The following is a 22,274-nucleotide window of genomic DNA, read 5'->3' on the forward strand; positions in this document are numbered from 1 at the left end:
AGCCACAAGAGTAGTCACAAGGTCACCCTGAGCTCACCAGGTCTGAATCCACCAGCTCTGGGAGCTGGGCAGGCAGCTTCCAGCATCGCTGTCTGCATCATGAGTACACCCCATCCTGTGGGCAAATCTCCTACCTGCCTGAAAGCTCTTCTCCTCCCAAAACAGCCACATCCAAAGGTGCTGCTGGCATGTGCCCTGGTGCCTGACTGTGCCCTCAGTGTTTGGCATGGTCAAAGCTGCTCTGAGGGGTGCCTGACAGCAGAACAGGCTGGGTGCTGCTGGGCACACACCTGGGCCCCACTTCAGCTCCTTGTGTGGCAGCAGTCACTGCTTCAACCAAGGACAGAGGTCACATGCTCTTTGATTCCCAGAGGCAGAGGACATTAATCCATCCCAGCAGCTGGCACCTGCCAGCCATGCGTTGTGGTGACTGCATTTTTTTGCTAAAATCTTTATCTGTTATCACAAGGGCACAGACACTGTCCCCTTTGCTGCCCAGAAGTTCCAAGGGTGCTCTTCCAGGTACAAAATGCAAAGCTACAAAATGCAAAGCCACCCTCTAACACTCTCCATGGTCCAACTGCATCTCCAGAGCAAGTTGCTGCTCAGTCACCCTCTCAATATATTTTAAATCTTTGCACCATCCCCAACACTCCTGATATCCTTCTGGGTCTCATCTATTCTGCCTAGGATAGAGGAGAGGTTGTCCTCCCTCACAGGGCCAGTTCCTGGAGCATCCAGGGAAAAACCTAGAGCTCCAAATCTCCCCCCATGACCTCTCTTCCTATTCTATTGTCCTCATCTTTCCTACCTAGTGCTGATCATCCAGGTGTGGGGCAACTTACAAAATTTCTCTTGTCCTTCAATACCTGTATCTCCCTGCAGGGTCCCAACCTGTGATTATAATTCCTGCCTTGCTTCTTGCAATGGGCATGTAGGGATCTCAAACCTTGAGTCTCAAAGTAGCTCTACCAGTGAAATTTGCTGCTCCCTCCCTCACCAAGTTCCAGCACTGATTTGGTGTTTTACAGCAAAGCATAACCTTGCTCTCAGGATGAGGCTCTATTCAACCATGCAGTGAAATTCTAGCACTCAAGCCACTCTCATGCAGTTAAATATGGACAGTCAGCCTCTGTAGGCTCAGTATGCCCCCTTTGTGGTACCTGTCTGCCACCACTCAAAGCCACAACTGGCTTGGAGAACATGCAGCTTAAAGACAGAAAAACAAGAGCCCAGTTCTCAAGCAAATGGAGAGCAGAGCAACAGACGTGTCCATGTCTGAGGTAATTGAGGTTATGCTAATTTTCTCACCAATGAGCTAATTGCGGGTCTCTGGGTAAAGGTTTTTTTAGTGTGTTTAGTAAAGTGACATTTTAGTTTGGCTTGAAGAAACACTGAGATAATATTTTTTACATTAAATACACACTTAAGGAATAAAGATCAAATTTGATACTGTGCAAGTATCCTCAGTGTGCATGAAATAATTCACTCCTGAGCAGACACAGTGCTAGCTCATGCCTCTCCCTGCTGCACCACTCATGTCACTGGCAGCACAGGTCCCCCTGCCACCTCAGGGGCGTTTCCTGGAGCCCAGAGTGATGCAGTGAGGCACATCTGGGGGTGTCTGCAAGGAAGACATGTCATCCAGCACAGGGCTCAGGGCTCACCCTGACACAGAGGCTCTTCACTGACCACCTCCCAGCCCAGCTCAGCAGAAGGACTTGTGCTCCCTGCCCTGGAAAGCTGCTGCAGAATCATGGTCCTGCTCAGGACCACCATACCAAGCACACTGCTTCTTCCAGGGCCCAAATATTCTTTCTCAGGGCCAAACACTCATTTTCTGTAGCTGGATCATCATCTCACCCCAATATTCCTCCTCCAGCCAGCTGCCTGGAGCCCAGAAGCAGAGACCACAGCACTTTCCCTGGCTGCAATGCAGTGTGTCACTGCAGGAATCCTGACATCGTATCCACCTTGTCACCATCAACCAAGCTTACTTGGCACCATGTCCACTTGGTTTTCCAGCAACCAGGAGCAAATCTTCTCACTGGAATGTGGAGCAGCAAGAAAGCCCAAGGGGCTGACCTCCACCTCCCAGATGCCAGCAGAGACACATCTGCATGGTGGGACCCTTCCTGCAGCAACAACCTGCTCCCCAGGAGCTGGGGTGTGCTCAGCTGAGCTCCTGGGCTGTCTAGGTCTGTCCTGGCACAGCTCCAGGCAAGACACCTGCTGCAGGAAACTCCAGACCTTTAAACACAATTTGAGTACCTCTTGGTCCCCACATGAGGCTGGTTTCATCCTAAACCATGGTAAGGAGCCTGGTGCAGATCCACAAGGGACAGGTGCATGGGGCAAAGCAGCACTCCCCTGGAAGAGGAAGCCATGTGCATAGCTAGATTGCCTGTGCCAAGCAAACCAAGCCTGCCTAATGTTGCTGCTAAGAATGTACCAGACCGGATCTTTGGCTGAGCTAAATAAACGCAGCTCCTTCCATCGGTCTCAGTGGAATGACTTTGATTTATGACAGCAAAAATCTGGGCCAGTTCATTCCTCACAGAATTGAAGTTAGGGCTGGGAGGACACTTGAAGGTCATCTAGACCAGCCTTCAACCACAAGCACGGCTGGTTGTGCTTTCTGGCAGCTCTGGAGTCCAACAATCACCCAGCCACAGCAGCACCCATCAGTTTTACTGCTGACAGATCCAGATAGGACTGAACTTTGGGCAGCTGTGCCCCTCCTCAGTCTTTTTTTCTCTGCAGACTTCCAGTACCTCCCCTGCAGCACCAGCATTCTCTGGAGATGTCTATTTGTCCTCCATCACCCCATCCCACCAGCTCTTCCTGTGAGGAACACAACTGCTCCTGTGGAGGACAGGGACTGACACTAAAATCCCACCAAACAATTTCTGGTGTGAGCCAAGAGCCTTAAATGTCCAGTTACTCACCTGCTGGATGGAGGGTGGTCTTCTCCTTCAAAGACACAAATGCCATAGAGTCAGCACAGGAAAACCTGGGTGTCTTGGACCCTCGGGCCAAGACCAGCCTAGGGGCTCTGGGTCAGATCTGAGAGCTGGAATTAATACCTGACACACAGGGCTGCATCCCACAGGTATGTGCTGCTGCTCATGCCTCTGCAGGCAGACCTGCCATCCCTGGGATCCACTGTCTTTTATGCCGTGGTGGGGTGATGTGTCCTGTGTCCTGGCTTCTGCAGCTCTTCATGGCTTGACATACCTTGCATAGGGGAAAATTCCCCCCAGGCTTGTCCTTTATTTCTTGCTGTGCCAATGCCTGTGGGGAGACCTCTTCATCCTGCACTCCAGCCTCGTCTCCCTGCTGTGCTATCACCCCATACCTCCCTTACCCTATCTTCATCCTTTCCTCAAGGTCCACCTTCCTCTGCTCAGCTCGCAGCCTCAATCTCCGGCATCACACCCCGAATCCACCCCACGGGGCCCCAGACTGGGTACAGCCCTTCACGGCATCCTCACCAGTTTGCCCAGTGCTACCTGCGCTGGCCCCGGGAGGGGAGGGGCAGCGGCTCCCCGACCGCTGCAGTTACAAAAGGAGCCTTATAAAGAGGGGCAGCGGCGCTGGCTGGCGGGCCCCGTGCTCCAGCAGGGACGCGGCTCAGGCTCCCGGCGCATCCTCCGCCCGGGGCGGCTGCCAGCGCCGCGGGCTCCCCGCTCCTCCCACACCGCCGCGGCTCCAGGGCCGAGCTCTCCCTCTAGCGAGGCTCCCGGCGTGCTGCCCTCGCCCGGCTGTCTGGCCATTTTCACCTCGGTTTGCAGCCTCACCTTTGATGTTGCCTCGCCCGCCTACCCTTCTCTCTGTCCCACCGCAGGCAAGCCCCGATGAGCTCCCAGCAGACCCTGCCTCCCTCGGGGGGCGAGTCACGTCTCTTCCCTCCGCGGACAAACCTCAGGGACCGGCACGACTGTGCCCGAGGCCAAGGCTGGCTCCAGAAGAGTGGGATTGCAGGGAAGCTGGGCAGCTGGATTTCAGAGGTCTTGCAACCCCGGAGAGATGCAGTTGCCCATTTACATTCCTCCGGGGCTGATGCCCCACAGCCCACAGTGCCGGTAGGGACTGGGCAAGCCAAGTGACCCTCTGGACACCTGCTTGCACCAGCAGCTTGGCCAAGCCCTGCAATTTGGACCTGCAGCTGCAGAACTCTGGCTGTTGCCACTGAAGTAATGTCCCTGTAATCTCCCAGGGCTGCCCGAGCTCCTGCCCCACCATCCTGCCAGCACTGCATCCATCCCTGGCTGGCCTCCCTGGGTCCGAAGGACTCCCTAGCCCCGGGGAGCTCTGCCTCCACACATGCTCTGCAGAGATCTGTCATAGCCACAGGGACAACCTGCTTTAACTGCAGCTCTGCCCAGTGAGAGCAAGGGACCTGCACACTTTCACCCCCTGCCCAAATCGGGTGATAACCTACTCACAGAGCCTGTGCTGGAGATGTCACTGCTGGGTGTCCCACTGTGGGCAGGGCAGGGAGGGGGTTCAGTCTCTTCTCCATCCCTTTCAACTAAGCCTTCTGGAGTAGGTGCAGGCATCCCAGGGGAGGTCTTTGTAGGTCTGCACTTAGACATACTTCCCACATACAAGGTCAAGATAAAAGCATGGTCTCAACTATTATATGCTGAGGTACACCAGAGCCTTGGCATAAGCAACAAGGCTGTATGACCCAAGGCCACTGGCTGTGAGGGCCACCACATCTCCCCAGCAATGCAGGGCATCACTGATTGGCCATTCCTGCCACTGAGGGAGGTGGGAAGTCACAGGTTGCAAGGCTGTCTCCAACCCAGATCCCAATCCCAACTATTGCCACAGTTAGCAGCAAAGCTTGTGGGGCCACAAGGAGGACAGCCACAGGGCAGCACATACAGGCCTAGCTCCACAGGACTGAAGTTCTGGCATTCCCTGCTTGATTGGCTGAAGAAAATCTCACAGTCCTCCAGTACCTACGAAGCTGGTAAAGATGGAAAAAGGAGTTGTGCTCCCATCAACACACCTACCACAATACCATGGTGATCACTGGCCTGATCAGCCACTGCCTAGAAAATCTAGCACACACAGTCCTGATCCTTCCCCAGCAACATGAGTTAGGCTCTGGCTGCAAACCAGACCTCACAGCATCAGATTCTACCAAGCCTTAATGGCCCAGCTGGACAGCAAGCAACTTTGGTCACTCACCTCGTGTTGGAGGCCAAGGGAGTGCCAAAGCTGTCCTCTGAGTGGCAAGGGCTGTGCCGAGTGCCCTTCCTTCGTCTCCCCTGTTCCTCCTCCCTCTCTGTCCAGGGGGCATCTGTGGCTGAACTGGTCCCAGAGTCTGGCTCTAAGTGAGCCAGAGGAGCAAAGCTCTCCTCGATTACCTTGGCGCTGTCTCGGATTTTTCCCTGTATTTCTGGGGTGAGGGTTGGGAGGTCAAAAGTGAAAAAGGTCCCATGGGTACGGGCTGGGGAGGAAAGGATGTCAATGGAGTCCAGGCTGGTGTAAGATGTGCCCTTGGCTCGATGGGACTCCATGATGGTCTCAAAATGTTTGCTGAAAGAGTCCATGCCATCCTTGGAGAGGCTGTGCCCTAGAAGGAAGGGCACCGGAGATTTGAGCATACCCTGTGTGTCTCGGTCCATGATCCTAGAGGGAAAGAAAGTGAGAAGAACTGATCATTGAAGAGCAAGGGATCAAAACCCCAAAACAAAAGCCCATACACTGCTTCAGAAGGAAACTGAGAAGGGTAGAAATCTCTTCTGGACATCTGTAGACCACCAAGGAAATGCCTTGCCTGCCCAAGCACCATGGGAAGCAGGACTGTGCTGGCCTCCCTCCAGACATATGCTTCTCCTTTAATGCACCACAGACTTTTGTTCCTTTAGTGGCTCATCCTCATAAGAAGCTTATGAGATGGCTACTGCTCCCAATCACTTGACTTGAGCTAAGATCCAATAAAGGGCTCAAGTACTAGAAGCAGGATGTGGTTCAGCTCCATTTCCAACCAAATCTGAAGTGGCTGAATTTTTCATGAGCTTTCATGAACCTTTTATCACCAAGAAGGCTCCTACTGAAGCTGCTCAGGACAGCATGACACCTTCCTCCATGAACACTGCACTGTGGTTACAGAGTACTGTGCTCAGAGCACGACCAACACTCACCTGCAAGGTCTTCTGGCTGTTTCCATAAAGTGATGTTGAGTCCCAGTGAGCTCCAGGCTTCCCCAGGCAGCACACAGGGAGCCTCACACCCATCTCTGCGCTTGGGGATCTGAGCTCACCCAGGCCCTGGAGGCCATGACTGGTCCTAGCTCATCATCTTGTCAGGGATCAGCCCTACAGAAAGGTCCAGCCTGTCCCCAGTGCTGATCTAGGTCCAGCCTAACACAGAAGTTTCTAAACCCTGGAGCCCTGAGTGTTTTGCCCTGTAAATGAGGTGAAGTACAGCCTGCCCACCTGCCTAAGCCCGTGACAACACGGATGTTTTCAGCCCAGGGAACATCAGTGCTTCAGCAGTACAGGCACAAACACAGCCCTAAAAGCCTACTTTACTCATAAGCTGCTATCATTTTATTAAAGCAGCAGAAAAGCACTTCTTATGCCAGTCTCTCCTCTGATTAAAGGAGAGGAACTGCTCCAGCCTGTCATAACATTTGTTATGAAAAAACAGCTTCCTACAGAGGGATCAGAAGATGCGTTGCTGTAACACACACCAAATTATTTCCATTCATTAGCCTTCACATGCCACTCAAAAATCTCACCCCAATTACTTCAGTAGACCAAAAGCTGGCAGCTTGACTCCCCCAGAGTGCCAGCTGGCTTCAAGGGGAGTGCAGTGAAGCCAGACTCAGGTAAGAAAGGCAGAGTGCAGGCTGATCTCACCTATCCGCCAGTGTTTCCCTGGCTGTGCAGTGCCATGTGACACTTCTAATTCCTGTAGAAGCCCCAGGAGCAGCCACTTCTGAAGAGGTTTTTGGTGAGGACAAGGCAGAAGAGACCTCTTTAATATCTGCAGATGTGCTTTACAGATGCAAATGTGCATTCTCCATCCTTCCTGCCCAGCCCCACGCGACTAAACCAAGCTAATGCTGTTGAACAGCATGAGCAGGGCGAAAACTGTGCCAGGGAGGACAATACCAGCAGATTGGAAAGTATCTTGTTTCCAGGAGAGGTAGGTGGGCTCACTTTTGTGATCAAGCATATTGCCACCAAGCCACAGCAGCTCCTTGCAGTCCCCCCAGGCTCCTTTGCACTACTCCTCCAGCATGGCAGCAGCCTGCTCCTAGGGCTCAGTGTCCTCACTCTGTCCCATGCTTAGGCACAGGCACTGACCACAGGCACTGCAGTCTCCCCTGACTGTCCACACCCCCCTGCCAACTCACGCCATCATGCTGTCCCCTGCTCACCCACAAGAGCTGCAGGCACCTCCCCTGTTCATTGACAGACCCCTGCCAGCATCACCCTGGGCATCCCCTCTGCAACCTGAGCCCCGTGCTCCATCCAGGAGCATCACCTGAGTTGTGCCTCTGTGGCCACTCTGGGCTCTTAGACAACACATCAGAGGCTTGATGCAGGTTAAGCACATGCTTAAGAATTTGATGAAATTGAAACCATAACCATTTTTCTAATCCCCAACAAGGCTTGCCCTGTGGCTATTCTCTTGCCAACAAGCAGCAAGCACAAAGGCTCTGGAAAGGCTTCCCAAGCAGCATATCTAAGGGCTTTTTCTAGGCAAGGCTTGCAGGGAGAAAAGGCATCACTGCCCCCCATCAGCCCTCTGTGCTCTCAGGGGAGCAGAGCATTCCCTAGCAAAGCCTCTTCTCTCTTATCAGCCCAAGGCACCCATGCAGAGGGCCAAAGCAGGCTCTTCCTATAGCTTAGCCAGCATGTCTGCTGATGCTCAGGGAGGAAGGGAATTGAGCCTGCTCTCACTGAGAGATCTCAGCTCTCTTGGACTAATAGGAACAAAGGCAGTAAAGGCTTAGACTAGTCATTAGAGTCAGTTGACATAACTCTGAATACATTCAGGAAGCAGATTTGCTGGAAGAAGAAGACAACATTTCTTCTATTGCTTTTCATGTCTTGTTTGGGGTAGATTTTTTTTTCTGTTAGCATGCTCTCTTATTTTGGGAGGTTAAGTCACAAAAGAAGATTCTGAACTTCAGCCAGAACTTAAAGCACAACAAGGTAGTACCAAGCCAAAGGGTAGTACCTAACCCTTAAAGCTAGATTTTAAAAGGGATGTACATGTCTAAAAGCTGAAAATCAGCATCAAAAAGCACTTCAGTGGTTTTGTAAGGCTGGTCCTTCCCAGCAACCAGGACTGGCGTGGGGTTCAGCAGCTCCTGCAGCAGCAGAATGGTGCCAGCAGGTCCAGGAAGCCAGGGTGGCTTCTTCATCCCCCCAACTTCACCCCTCCTGTGAGCAGCAAAGCAGAAAGCTTGAAGAAGAAAACATCAATACTGGTAACTGGTAAACAGGGATAAGGACTGCAGCTGCAGAGCTCAAAGCAGTGTGTAAGCAAAAACCCAAGGCTGTGATGCAGGGACTGAACAAGCTTGCAATTTGGGCCTCGTGATTTTCAAGACACTGTCTACAGGGTCTGCACTTACCAGGGGAATATTCAGGGGACTGCAGAGAAAAAAAAACAACTGGTCTACAAAGAAGCTGTGCCAAATGAACATGACACCCCCATACACACATTGGTAACTATACTGGTAGCACCATCTTTTAGGAGCAACAGTGGTTGTTTATGGACACATCCAAGCTTTCAGCACTGGCTGGGGAGTTACAGTAGGGTGTCTCAGAGGACAAAAAAACTGGTCTAGGCTTACAGCTCATAAAACTCACAGTGGCCTCAAAGATATCTGGAAACAAAATAACACTGCAAAAATACTGTTACAGCAAATTGAAGAACTTGCAATAACTTTATACCTCACTCAAACATCTATTTGGAAAAATCCCCCACATTACAAATGGCTTATTTTCAGCTTTTCTCTAGAACCCAAATTTTTGAGGACAGAGCTGCTGGCATGTATTTGTCCCCTCCAATAGAGATGCAAGGGCTGGACAAACTGACAGGAGTTCAATTCCCCTTGAGATACACACCTTCCCTCCTTGTTAGCTCAGCACTTTCACTCTTTTTTTTCCCAGGGCAGGGGCACTTCTGTATTAATGTATTATTAATGTATGTATTTAATTATTTTTAACTTCTGCTGACATCAAAACCTCCCTTTTCCCTTCCTTCCACCTAAATGCTCCCCACCTACCTTCTGCACAGCTAGGTAAGCTCATGCTGCCACGTGGCATTCCAGGCATAACCCTAGTTTTCTGCTTCCCAGATGAGACCTGTCCCTACTCCCATGGAGCATTTGCTGATGATGCTGAACCTCGTCACCTCACTCAATTGACTCACTTGACAAAGTACATGTCAGAACATTCCTGCACAGGGCCTTTCCCCTTCAGATGGCTGTCACACAGTGCTCTGGACCTGATGATGCCCATCACTTCTCATGGTCAAACTACCACTCCAGCAGAAACTCCATGGCAGAGTTTCATGCCACCATTTGTGGCACGAATGCCATCTCCCATATGTGCTCATTGCCAGTGTCTGGATGGGGCAGACAGCAGCTGGGAGCACACTTGCTGCCCATGGGTAGGCAGCTGAATGATAATCTTCATGCCACCCACTCCATCAGCCTCCCAGCACAGGGTGTTTTGCCACACATGTGAAAAATGACATAGAAGGCAACAAAATGCTTTTTTGATCCCAACATATCCCCTGCGCTTTTCTGAAAATGGCAAATACTTAATGAGGCTGAGCAAATAGAACTGCTCCCACTGCTGAAGCACATCTGTGGGGAGGACATCCCAGCAGCACCTGGCAGCCCAGAGTAGCTCTAGGACACAACCTGTCCTCTGGTGTCCTGACACTGTCACCCCAACACCTGGCAGCACCATGGCAGGATGTAACTGACCTGGCAGGACTCATGCTGGGAAGCCTCGGCTCAGGTGAGCAACCTGAGCTGCAGGGCACACCCTGGGTGAGTGAGGTCCATGGCACAGCATCCAGAGCTGGATCCCCTCTGCTGGCTTACTCTTCCACAGGGCAGTGAGGGCAGCACCAATCCCTGGGTGATCCAGGACCCCATCCCACCCTCACACACAGCTGGCATGTTGCTACTGGGATTTTGGCACAGACACTTCAGCAGAGCTTGTTTTGCCATGAAGGGTACAATAATGAGAGTGACAGGAGATTTTGCTTTTGCACACAGAGCCTCACCTTTCCCTGTTTTCCTTCCTCATCGCCTCAAAGACCTCATCGTCCTCGTCCACGTCCCTGTCTTGCAGCCCATCCTTGGAGCAGCCGGTACCTGGAGCAGGTGGCTCCTCTGGTGTGCTGTTCCTCCTGCCTGGCGTGCCCACAAAACTTGGGTTGCTCTCACTGTCCTTCTGGCTCTCAATTGCTGAATCCACCTCCTCCTTCTCAGCCAGGATATCATCGATGTTGGTTTCACGATAGCACCTCAGTGGCACAGTGTCCAGGTCTGTTTCAGAGTACTTCACTGTCCTCCTTATAATGCCAGTTTCACAGGAGCCAGGCTTCTGGCTGCTCAAAGGAGACACTTCTATCTCCACCTCCACATGGCTCAGGCTGTGCTCAGGTACCAGCTCTGGTGGCTTGGCTGGCAGTGAGGAGACAGACTTCTGGGGGAGCTCAGCCAGGGGAGCGGAGTCGGGGGCAGAGGAGCCTGCAAGGAAGGCCCAAGCATTCAGAGCTATGGGGAGCTGCAATGGGGAGCTCTGAGGAGCAAATCGTGCAGCATCACTCACACACACACACACCCCCCCACCCACCCCACTGAGAGTGTGGTCACATGTCATGGAATCGTTAAGCCTGGAAAAGACCTCCAAGATCATCAAATCCAACCTTTGACCAAACACCACCATGTCAACAAAACCATAGCAGTAAGTGCCATTTCAGTTGTTTCTTGAACACCTCCAGGAATAGTGACTCTAGAATGTTGATGGACACAGGGAAACAGTGAAGAGGAGGCAGAAGGAGAAAGAGTGCGAGAGGCAGAGACAGGCTGTCAGTGCTAGTGCATCTCCCGCCAGCCCTGAGACCCCATCATAACACAAAAGCTCTTCTGCAGAGGCAGCCAGAGCCAGGGGCTCTTTGGCACCTCTTTTGCATGGCCACAGGGGATTTTGCAAGGAGGTTGGTACACACATCACCTGACCCCAGGAGGACATAGGCTGGCCAATCTTGGGGAAATCTCAGCTCTTTGTTGGGCACTGTCCTGCCAAAAATACAGACTTAAAAGGAGGGGTGGGCCCACCCACCCAATGGCATCCACCTGCAACTTCTTACCTGTCTTTGGGGTATCTGAGGAGCCATAGAAGAATTCCCACTTGGCCTTGGCAACGCGCTGGGCATGGGCAGAGCTCTGTCGGGGATACAGCCCGACGCTGCCCTGCAGAGAGGAGAGCAATGAGTGGACAATGCATCTCTAGGGCAGAGCCATGCCCAGTGTGGAGACCCTGGTACCTACCTGATGTCGAGGCTCTGGCTTCAGGGGACTCCTGGCAAAGGTGGGGAACTCCTCTGGCAGCCCATTGGTCAGGGATCGGCAGAGGCAGCTGGTGTCAAGGGCACAGAACTCCTTCCCACAGGGATGTGTCCCCCCTGGAGTCCTGCCCCCGGCCAGAAGCGGGTCAGACGCGGAGGCCTCCAGCTTCAGCGTCTGCAGAAGCCGCTCCTGAGGCAGGGGCTGCGGCTGGAGGGATCCCACGTCCCCACCGAGCTCCAGGCTGCGGCTGAGGCTGTAGGGGCCATTCTCCCAGCGGAGATGGGGGGTTGTTGGGCAGCCCACTGTCCGCACACTGGCCTTCTCAATGAAGCGGAAGGTGACCACAGAGCTGTGTCCCTCTGGGGCTGGCGGACTGCGGCTGCCCAGGGAGGCGGCAGCCGGGCTGGGCCGGCCCCACCGCGGGGTGCAGGGGGCAGTCAGCCGGCCCGTGCCCGGGCAGCTCCCGCCGCCAAAGGGCGCCGCCTCAGCCGGCCTGCGGGCCAAGGAGCCGGTGCTGTTGTAGAGGCCGAGCGGGCAGCGGCGGGCATCGGGCGCCAGGCCCTTGCGCAGCAGGTGGAGGCGGCCGGCGTTGAGGCTGGGGCTGAGGCAGGGTGGGGGGCTGCACCGCCCGGCCTCAGGGCTGCCCCCCGCCAGCCAGGGCCGCCGGTTCACCCTGTGGGCAAAGGGCGGGGGCGAGGCAGTGCAGCTCTCCTCGGGGTGGAAGCGGACAGGTGCCCCTGCTTGGGCCATCCTGCCAGAAGAGGGCACAGAGGTGTCAAGTCCGGAGCCCAGCAGGGTGGCACAGGCACAGCAAGGCAGGTTCCCAGCACCCCTGAGATGTCTGAGACAAGAGGCGATGCATCCTCAGGCAGGTCTGAAACAAGGGCAAGGGGCTGGTTATGGAAGGGAAGGAACGGAAAAGAGTCTGGGGCCATGGGGAGGACAGGCCAAAAGTGCCCTGTCCTCATGGCAGAAGAAAGATATGTGCCACGTGAGACAGCCCCCAGTAAATCCCCTCCTGCTGCAAGAAGCAGGCAAGGTTCATCAAGGGTATCACAGCAGCACCACTGCAGGGATGCTGGCAGCCCTTTGTTTGGTCGCCAGGCACCCTGAGTGTTTGCATTCTCCCCAGGATGCCAGGATGCTCAGGCACTTTCCCCACAGTCCCATACCCTAGACACTGCGATAGAATGCACTTTAAAATGGATTTCATTCATTCTGCTTTAGGCTGAATATATTTACTACTCACAGCCTACAGCCTACTAAAGTAAGGGGGAAAAAGTATCTACTGCATAGCTGAGACATCCTCCAATTATACTTGCTCAAGGAGTTTAATATGAGCAGCAAGGGCAAGGAGCCTCTGTCTTTGGAGGTCAGCCTGGGTTTAAACTGTGTCACACCAACACATGTCACAGCCACTACTGATGGTGCAGACAGAGCTGCCAACACCAGTAAATTCAAAAAGCAGTGCTAACAGACAATCCCAGCCTGGGGGAACACAGCAAGCATGCCCTGCACACAGCTCACTCGCCTGCCTGTCTCTGCCCAGAGACCATATACCCAGACATGAGACCAGCCACCCCACAGCAGCAGGGGGTGGCTACAGGGAAAGGCGGGACCCGGAGCCCCCATCAACCCCACTAGCAGGACTGCTGACATTTTTCTTTCTCCCAGTGGAGCTAAAACTTGTACTTATTCTTCCCTGAATTTCTTCAAATTCCTAACGTGCAGGGAAGATTCTGCCTTGGCTGCTTGTGCCTTCTGACAGATGCCAAGATACTGAGTCCCTCACTTTCATCATTTGAAAGTGAGAAACCATATGCCAGCTGCAAACAGGAAAGCATGATTTTCTTCTCCCTGTTTCTGAGATCAAACCAGACAGAATTAAATTCCTAAAGGATGTAGGGCTGAATTTTCAAGTGTTTAGACTCCAGAGATGCACAGACAAAACTATTCATGAAATAACCCAAACCACACCTGTGGGGTAGGCACCCATTTATCTGCACTATCACACTGATGAAAAAATCTGTCCTGCTGAGCAACAGCAATCTCTAATTCGCTCACTGAAAATTTTATTCTCCTGATTAATTTATTATGTACTATTTTTACAATATTTTTCTCCTGTTATGGTTGTGTTCACATTCAAAGTTGCTGAAGTTAACTGCTAAATAATGAAGATGTGGGGTTTATATATTGCAAATGAAATCCTACTTTTTATCTCAATGCAGACTAAGACATATGTCAAGGAAAAAATTTATCTCTAGGAATAGTTTGTTTTCTCTGCAACATAACATATCTACAAAAACCAGCCTATCTCAAAACATGTGAGTTATTACTAGAATAACAGGGATAAGCAGAATGTCCTCCTGGTTATCAGAACAGAATTATCAAATTTAGAGTAAAGGCCATGCCTGCCTTTGACCCACCAAAGCTGGAGCTACACCCTGCAGTGGAGTGAGCTTTTCTTTAATAATGAAAAGTAGAATGCACAAATGCAACTGAGATGAAAAACCAATGATGGAATGAATGAGCTACAGCTTCCTGGTTGCTGATTTCAATTGTGAATCAAAAGGATGCTCCTTAAATCACTGTGATGAATGGGTTGAGCTGTAAAGCACTGGTGGGCTGGAGAAAGCGTTGCTGGTCCTGCTGCCTAAAGGCAGGAGAAGTTCTGCAAAGAAAATCTCACAGGGTGTCTGCCTGGGCAACCCTGGGCACACATTCAAAGAGAAAAACTCAGGAGCTGCAGTGTGATAGCCAGGGGCTGCACATCATTGGGGGATTAAATTGGTTCAAGAAAACATCTCACAAGAAACTTGTTCCTCCTGGCTGTCCCTTCTTAAGGGACAAAGGAATGTCCAGGGATGTTTACTGGCCATTGCTTTGAGCCATACCCAGTGCAACAGGGGCCGGCTTCTCCCCATGCAAGCGCTTGCCTGGCAGAATGGGGCGATGCGGAGCGAAGGCAGCAGGCACTGCTTATACTCCGGGGGAAGCACACACCCACGCCGCGGGAGTGCGGGGACAAGGCGTAGGAACTGGAGGAGGATGAGAAGAGATTGGGTGGAGAACGGCAGGCACAGCGATGGGAGAGAGGCAAGAGGTGCAGGGCTGGGGGTTAAATTCACACGATGGGCCGTATTTGCGTGCTGGACATGGAACCCATGGCAGGGGATGGGGGAAACCAGGCTGTGGCTGCCGGGCTACCTGAGGGGCTGGGGCCCCTGGGAGATGAGTCTGCCCTCCGGAGGGACACAGAGCAGTTTGAGGGGAGGAACTGGTGACCGAAGCGGGATGTCTGGAGGCCCTGAGGCTGTGGTGCAAACAGGTGACCTCTTTCAGCTGTGTTGTCCAGGCAGGAGACGTGTCCCCGCCTTGGAGCTGAGGCTGAACATGCTCTTCACTCCCCGGCCCCCCCTGCCCGGCTTCCCTCGCCCGGCACCTCCCGTTTGGCGGGATCAGCCCTGAGTGGATGTGACATCCATCCGGATGAAGAGGGAGCACCCCCGGCCAGGGGGGCTGGCGGAGCTGTCCGCCACGATCTCCCCATGCCTGGGCATCGGCCCGGCGCCCTTCCCGTCGCACCGGCACTCGGGGGCCGGAGCTGGTCTCGGCCCCGCCGGGTGCCACCGCAGCCCCGCGCCGCCGCCCGCCGGTCACCGCCGCCGGGAGGGCGCAGAGACGCTCCGGTCTCTGCAACAACTGCTGCAACTTTCCCCGCTCCCCAGACGCCCCGTTTCGGCCTCCGGTCCCCGCCGCGCCCCGCCCCGCTCCGCTCCCCACGTCTCACCGGCAGTGCCGCCGCCGCCACCGCATCCTCCGCGCCGCTCCTCCGCGCTGCTGCCGGCACGGCACGACACGGCACGGCACGGCACGGCTCGGCCCGGCCTGGCCCGGCCCGGAGGGCACGCTGCGGTACAGTACGAGACAGTACAGTGCAGTTCGGTACGATACGGTGCCGCACGGTGCCACCGGCCGCAACCCGCCGCTCCCTGCCGCGCTAATCCCGGCCCGGGGCTGTCACTCCGCCCCGCTGACAGCCACAGCAGCCAATGGGAAACCCCCGCCGGGCGCCAAGCCCCGCCCCACCCGGTGGCACCGCGCACGAGGAGCGGCCGGATTCACACTGGGGCGCCTGTCCCCGTGTGCGGGCAGGCTGGCGGGTCCCCCGCCCGTGCAGCAGCCTCCACACGCTCAGGTTCCGGTGTGCACCCCCCCCCGTGCCAGTGCCAGCCGGGTCTCATGCACGGGCAGCGCGACCCCGGATGCCGGTGTGCCTGTTCCAACGCCACACCACTCACGTCCCCGTGTCCTGGTGTCCATTTCTCCGTTCAGCAGCGTGCACATGAATATGAACGGCCTGCCACTGGCACGTGGCATGCGTGAGCATGCACGGCCTGTGCCTTGTGCCCTACGCCAAAGGGTACGGCTCCCCCGTGCCCCACCATGGCTTAAGAACGAGGAGGATGAGAAGACAAAAGCTGCTATATGGTCCAGGCTACCAACCAACATCAGCGAGTCCTCGCCCCAGAGTACAGGTTCTGTGCCAGACACATCTCTCCAGAGGTCATCACCTGAAGCACACTACAGCAGGGGTGCCAAGGTGTCTCAGGCCACCAGGAACTTGATATCACAGTGTCACTAGGCACCCCAAGGATGGTAAATGCTGCACGAACCTCAGGAAACCACTTCTAGATACAAGGGGGGAAAGTCACCTATCCTTTGTCTCCTGCCTTGGCACAGGGACTCCACTGGCACCAGTGGCACGTGTGAGCAGAGGTCATATGGGACAGCTGGGTGCCAAGGTGAGGGGGGCTGTGGCAGGGCTGCAGGACCCTATGCTGCCAGTGCACTGGGTCTGCTTGTGGCAGCCACTTGGACTGGCAGCCAGCACTTTGCGCCCTCAGAGGTTGCCAGATCGATTTGCTATTAAACAGCACTTTATTACCCAGCCCAGCAACCATTATTAAATGTATGTGAGACAAGAAGCCCAGGGGAGCTGGGGCTTCATGTGCGCATCGTATCTACAAGACAATTCAGGAAGAGCTGCCTCTCCTTGCTGCTTTCCAGGCTGGCAGCTAGTCCAATTCCAAGCTCACCTGCCCCCACAGCCACCCAGAAAGTGTGTCTCCTTCTGCCCTCCCAGGCATGGAGAAAAAGCATCAGGCAGGGTAGGCTTTCCTCATATTTAATGCATCAAAGTGCTGCCATTTTCTCCTTCCCTCTCCAGGCTCCTGCCTGTGAGGGGCCTCTCGCCCCCACTGAGGACTGTGGGACTCAGCTGCCTTAGACACAGCCGGCTTTTCTGGCAGACTGCAAGAAGCTGGGCTAATTAGGGGCCTCACTGCTGAAGGATCAACGACCTGATTCCTTCAGCAGCTTCTTGATGGCAGGAGGGCGGGGAGGGGGAAGGCTTTTCTCTAAGCCATAGCCAGAGTGACAAATTTAACCAAGTGGAAGAGCTCAGAGCTTCCCCAGTGTGTCCATACCGGGACAAAGCATGTCTGTGCCTTCCCAGCACCTGCAGGCAGCCCTGCTGAGAGCTGCAGAAGGTAAGAGAGGTCTTTTCCTGACACCCTGACTGGAGATCCAGATCATTCACAGAAAACACATTTCTGTCCAGAGCATGTGTTTCCCCTGCCGATGCAGTAGCTGTTGCTCTCCCCACAGTGTCCTGCTCCATATCCCACTCACCTTCCCACAGCCCTAAAACTCATGAAAGAGGTGTCCACATACATGGGTCTGGCTAGCACTGACATAAGCCTCACTTTGATCAGGATTTTTCAGGATTTAGCCCTGGCTCTCCTGATCCCTCCTGCTGTGAATCCCTCTGCAGCTGATGCAGGACAGGAGGAGCAGAAAACCCCTCTGGCAGATGACAGAAGGGGACAAGATGTTCCCCACACCTCAGCTCCCAGCTCCAATCCAGTGGGCTTAGCTGGAGAAATAGGAGTGCAGTGCACTGGGAACCCTCTTTACTATCATTTGGGTACTTCAGGACCTCCAGTCCTTGCCTGCAGGTACCATGTCCTTCCTGTATTAGAGTACACTCTACTCCATGTCATCCCTTTCAGCTCCCAGGTCATGCAAAAGGGAGCTTCTAGGGGTTTTCTAAATATTGCCAGCACTGTCCTTGGTCATCTTCATAAGTCTGCAATAGAGTTTCCCCTCCCAAAGGCAGAAGGGTCTGGATATCATTAGGGCAGCACAACAATGAACTTCCAGTTTGGAAGAGATCAACCTGACATATCATAATGTCCGAACAACTGTACAGATCTAGATGAAATCTGGGTGAAGAGGGGTTAGACAAGAGCCCTTTCCCGCAGCTGGCTCCAGGAGATGCTCATGCTCAGCTTGCCCTAAGGCACATGGATCAGTCTCTAGAAAGGTGCTGAAGCTGCACCCCAGGGCTGCTTCTCTGAGCCTAGGGAGGCTGTCAGAGCCATTTCCTCTCTGGTGTGCTTTGAGCTAAAGGCATTGCAAAGGGTGCAAGGGCATATTCTGCCTCGTGGCTGTCAAAATCACTGGGGCTGTACGGTAGCCTCAGGGCACAGAGTAGGCCTGCAAGGGGGGACAGTCACTTCATCAGCAGATGGGCTCTTCACAACCCAACTGACTGGAAGCATTGTGGAAATAGCAACTCCAGCCACACAGGTGATGAGTCCCAGTGAAAGCAAGGGAAGCTGAACTCCCCTCACCTCCACATAAGAGGGCTCCAGGGCAACCAATTAAGTTGCACGTGTTCCCTCAGGGCCTAGCCATAACTACATGTCTCTAATTAATGCCTTCTACCTCCAGTGCCAACACCCAACCACATCCTAGCCATATATTACAAAAGCCATTGCAGCACAAGCCAAGTCTTTAATGGGTCGATGCACTTATCTGTATTGCATTAGACTTGTGGTTAAAGATAAATGGTGAAAACACCCTCCCTTGGATAGTCCTGTACAAATGCTGTTCTGTGGCTATGTCAGGGCAAAAAGACAGTGCCTGAGATCCTTCCTGACGCCCCTCCCACCCAGACCTGGAACAGGGGAGAGCAAACCTGTACTGTCCTGTGCCTCTTGGCAGCTCCCCTGCATGGGACTCTCATGTGGGACCGTGGTGGGATTTTTCAGGGTGAAAGACATTCTAGAAGAGGATATAGACTGCAAAATGTCTTACCAGAGAGAAGAGCCCATGCAGACTCTACATGAGGGATGGCTGCCTGCCCATCTGCCAGTGCTCTACCCAGTGTCCCAGTTCCCTGCCTTGTGCTGCTCCCTCTTGCAGGAGGAACGGGGTCTTGGAAGAGTGGAGTTGTAGAGAGGCTGTAGCAAACACTGTATGCTGGGCCTCAGAATGAGCTGTAACAACGTATTTCTGTCATGCCCCAGGCATACCTGCTGTCACAGAAATCCTCTCAGACTCTGTCCCAGCCCCAGGCAGCACCCGCACCGGGAGCAGGCTTCCTCCTGCACCAGCATTGCTCTGTCAAGATGAAGGCAGAAATGACAGCATGATAAAACCTGTCCTGGGGACGTGGGAGGTGGGGCCTCAGCACAGCTTGAGCCATAAATAATCTCCCTACACAGCAGTTAGGGGAACAATTGTGTGGGAGTATCTCTTGGTAAAAAGATGCTCAGGCAAAGATGGTCTTGAAGGAAAGCAAGGCATTTCTGAGTGGCAGGGTGAGCTCTCCAGTGAAGACAGAGCTTCCTGGGTGCCAGCAGGTCATTCACCAGACCTGCCTCACCATGGTGAGTCACTGCACCAAAGAGACAAATTTAGTCTGAAACAGCCCAAATCACCTGAACTCTGGTGTAGCCTCCCAGGACAGGCTTGTGCTGCAGCACAGATCTCCAGACTGCTCTCCAGCTAATGTATGCAGCAATGAGATGTTATCCCTTCCCCATACCTTCAGACTCAAGATTCACATGGGGAAACGTGGAAGGGTGTAAAGGGAAATGAGAGCAATGAAAACAGAGTATTTTATGCAGACAAGAATCAGTAAGCCCAAGGCACACAGTCTGACCCAGAACAGGAAGAACACAGTCACATCCAGGATTGCGTAAAAGGCCATGAAGGTCAGCTATAGAAGAGTAATTACAAATATAGCCAGAAAACTGAGCAAAATGGCTGTCATGAAAATGTGTGGAGACAAATTCAAAGCTTGAATGCAGGGGATTCATGAGTGGGATGCTGCAGAACAGCCTTGTATTTCTGTTTAGCTGGGAGCTTCCTGTGCATAATCCTCTCTCAACCTTGATTTGTAGAACTTGGTCTTGCTTTACTTCTTTTTATTTATTTATTTATTTTTTTAGTCCTGACTGTATAGTCAAATTATTTTCTGAATAAGAAGTAGGAAGGTGGCATGTACAGGGAAGAGTTGAACAGAAGTCACCATGTGTTCTTGTTTCACCAGCTTAGAAATGGCGTCTGGTTACACTGTGCAATCTCAGTACTGGCTGACTGCAGAGCTTACCCTATGAGCTCAATACCTTCTCCCATGCAACCAAGAAGTCCAGCTGTGATCCACTCCAACCCTGAGAGTGATGGGGGCTGTCAGACTTATCCTGCAGCCAGAGAAAAGATGAAACCAGATCCTTTGAAAGAACCTGGTGAGAGTCCAAGAAAAAACAGTGTTGAGGGGCTTTACTGAACTTTTGTGGTACTGCATTCACCTAGCTCTCACATCTAAGAGGAGTGAATACTGCAGCACTACTGGTGTCCTATGCAAGATCTTGACAAGGTTCTTCTCCCACTTGAGACTAGCAGGAAACTGCAAAGAAAATGGCCCCAAAGTCTTTGCAAGGCTAAAAGTGTTTAGCCAGCAAGGTGCCAAGCCATCATACGGGCTGACAAATCCTAGAACATCGGGATAATATTGGCTTGGCATCACTAGCTTCTGGAAACCCCAGCAGGCTTGCAGAAACCCAGCAAATCTCTGAATACACCTCTGACATGGAAATAACTGAATTTTCAATGCAAGGGAAAAGTCAAAAGGCATAAGTGGGGGAGACTTGCCCATTATAGCTAGAAAATCAGGAGCATCTCTGGGAAAAAATCCCTTGTGTTCCTGGCTTGAGGCTAGCTCTTCTAACCACAAAACTTCACATCCTTCAAGGCCCAGTTTCCTAAATCTCATCTCCACTTCCTAAAGGGTGAAGTGATGACCAAACTGCTTCTCAAGACTCTTCAGAAGTATAGCTGTGCACCAGCACCACCTTGCAGCAGTGGAGCTGGCTGAAGTCTCTGTTCACTTCAGGGGATGTTCACGAGGTTAAAGATGCCATGCCCTGGCTCTGCAAGCTGCCAGCGCAGTATGTTTCCAAGAAATATACCAGAAAGCTGCAGCAGTTGTTGTGAGCTAATCTGCTTCCTCCCCCTGGTGCTCAGCTTGGTCACTCATTACTATAGGGCAGCTCATGGTCTGTTGCAGTAGCCCTGCTTTCCCCCACAGGACATCAGTGGCCACTGGGATAACAGGAGCGCCAGGGGGCTGAACAGCGTCCCCTGCGTGCTGAAGGTACCTGTGCAATACACTCCCCCAGGTATCCTGCAGGTGTCATAGCCCAGCATTCACCAGGTCAAACGCAGAAAGCTGCTCTGGTAGACCTGTTTGAGGTATTATGAATGGGCATCCAACTAAAAATGGGCATCCAACTGAAGCTTAAAAAGGAGACTCACAGATACCTCTCAAGAGAAATGCACACCCAAGTTTGGCAGAATATATTCCAACAGAAAGCCAGAAGCTTGCTGCAAATCTTGACTGAGCAGAGCAAAGCTCTGGTTCTTCAAGCTTAGAGCTTCGTCTGGTTCGTCTGCTTAGAGCTGTCCCTTCCCTGCACAGCTACAGTGGATAACACCCCCCAAGCCCTGTACTGCAGTGCTGTGCAGCCATTTCACCACTTCTCTGCATGCAGGAAAACTTGATAGACATGAGCATGAAACCAGTACTGGTTTGGGATCCTTACCATTGGTGTAGACCTGGGTTGCTGAGTTCACTGAACATCCTGATGGTGTAAAGCTGTGTCTCAGCACACACCTCTACAACATATTAACAGTCTCTGATGCTCCTTCTACATCTGCAAACTACCTGTGGACAAAAAACCAGAACAATATGAACATTTCACAGCTGGAAAGTATCCGTAATTCGTACTATGTCACATATACATCTCAATAGCTGTAGCCATCCAACTGGCCAAATCCCTCACAGGCCAAGAGCTCTCAGGCCCTTGGGGCACTTATAAACCTTAGTGGCCCTAACCAGCCTCATGTCCAGCCTCTACCACTCCTGCCCATAGGCCCAGTGATTCCATACATTAAGGGACTCTGCCAGGTGGCACTTTTCCATTTCACAGCGGGAAGCCAAGAACAGAGTGTTATCACCACAGGGAAAGAAAGAGCCGTCCCAAGACATGGCCAAGGGCATTCTTAACTACAACAGAAAATTTAAAACCCTGCATCACTTGTCCTTTAAATGAGAAATGCACTGTGCTAACTCACAGAGCCACTGGAATCCTCAAGGAGCAGGTGCTACGTGTCCTAGGGCAGACAGGGTGGGTAGTTTCCCCCAGAGGAAAGAAGACCTTTCCACAAACCAGCTTCTATGTTTTGAGGAAATGAGCAGAGCAGGGTGCACAGACAGATCCTTGCTTTCCAGGAAACTTGGGAGCAGGGATTTGGGATTTGTTTACTGTCTGTGGGCCCTGCTCTTTTG

General features: G+C 52.9%; 1 protein-coding gene across 5 annotated transcripts in view; it reads right to left on the reverse strand.

Annotated features, from left to right (window-relative positions):
• Nucleotides 1-22,274, reverse strand: part of PSD (pleckstrin and Sec7 domain containing) — a 41,668-nt gene that overhangs the window by 18,728 nt on the left and 666 nt on the right. The window contains exons 2-6 of one of the 5 annotated variants that reach the window (XM_014275554.3): nt 21,529-21,650; nt 11,555-12,446; nt 11,374-11,476; nt 10,282-10,750; nt 5,203-5,646 (exon numbers count right to left, since the gene is read on the reverse strand). In XM_014275554.3, the coding sequence (XP_014131029.2) occupies nt 5,203-5,646; nt 10,282-10,750; nt 11,374-11,476; nt 11,555-12,322 (1,784 nt within the window). In that variant the 5' untranslated portion in view covers nt 12,323-12,446; nt 21,529-21,650. Of the gene's footprint in view, nt 1-2,948; nt 2,974-3,086; nt 3,456-3,494; nt 3,670-3,800; nt 4,364-5,202; nt 5,647-10,281; nt 10,751-11,373; nt 11,477-11,554; nt 12,447-15,362; nt 15,509-21,528; nt 21,651-22,274 lie in introns of those variants that run through there. The other 4 variants (XM_005481287.4, XM_074544875.1, XM_074544874.1 and 1 more) reach the window with 4 other exon arrangements.

This window comes from Zonotrichia albicollis, chromosome 7 (genome assembly GCF_047830755.1).
Source record: "Zonotrichia albicollis isolate bZonAlb1 chromosome 7, bZonAlb1.hap1, whole genome shotgun sequence".
Classification (NCBI taxonomy): Eukaryota; Metazoa; Chordata; class Aves; order Passeriformes; family Passerellidae; genus Zonotrichia; species Zonotrichia albicollis.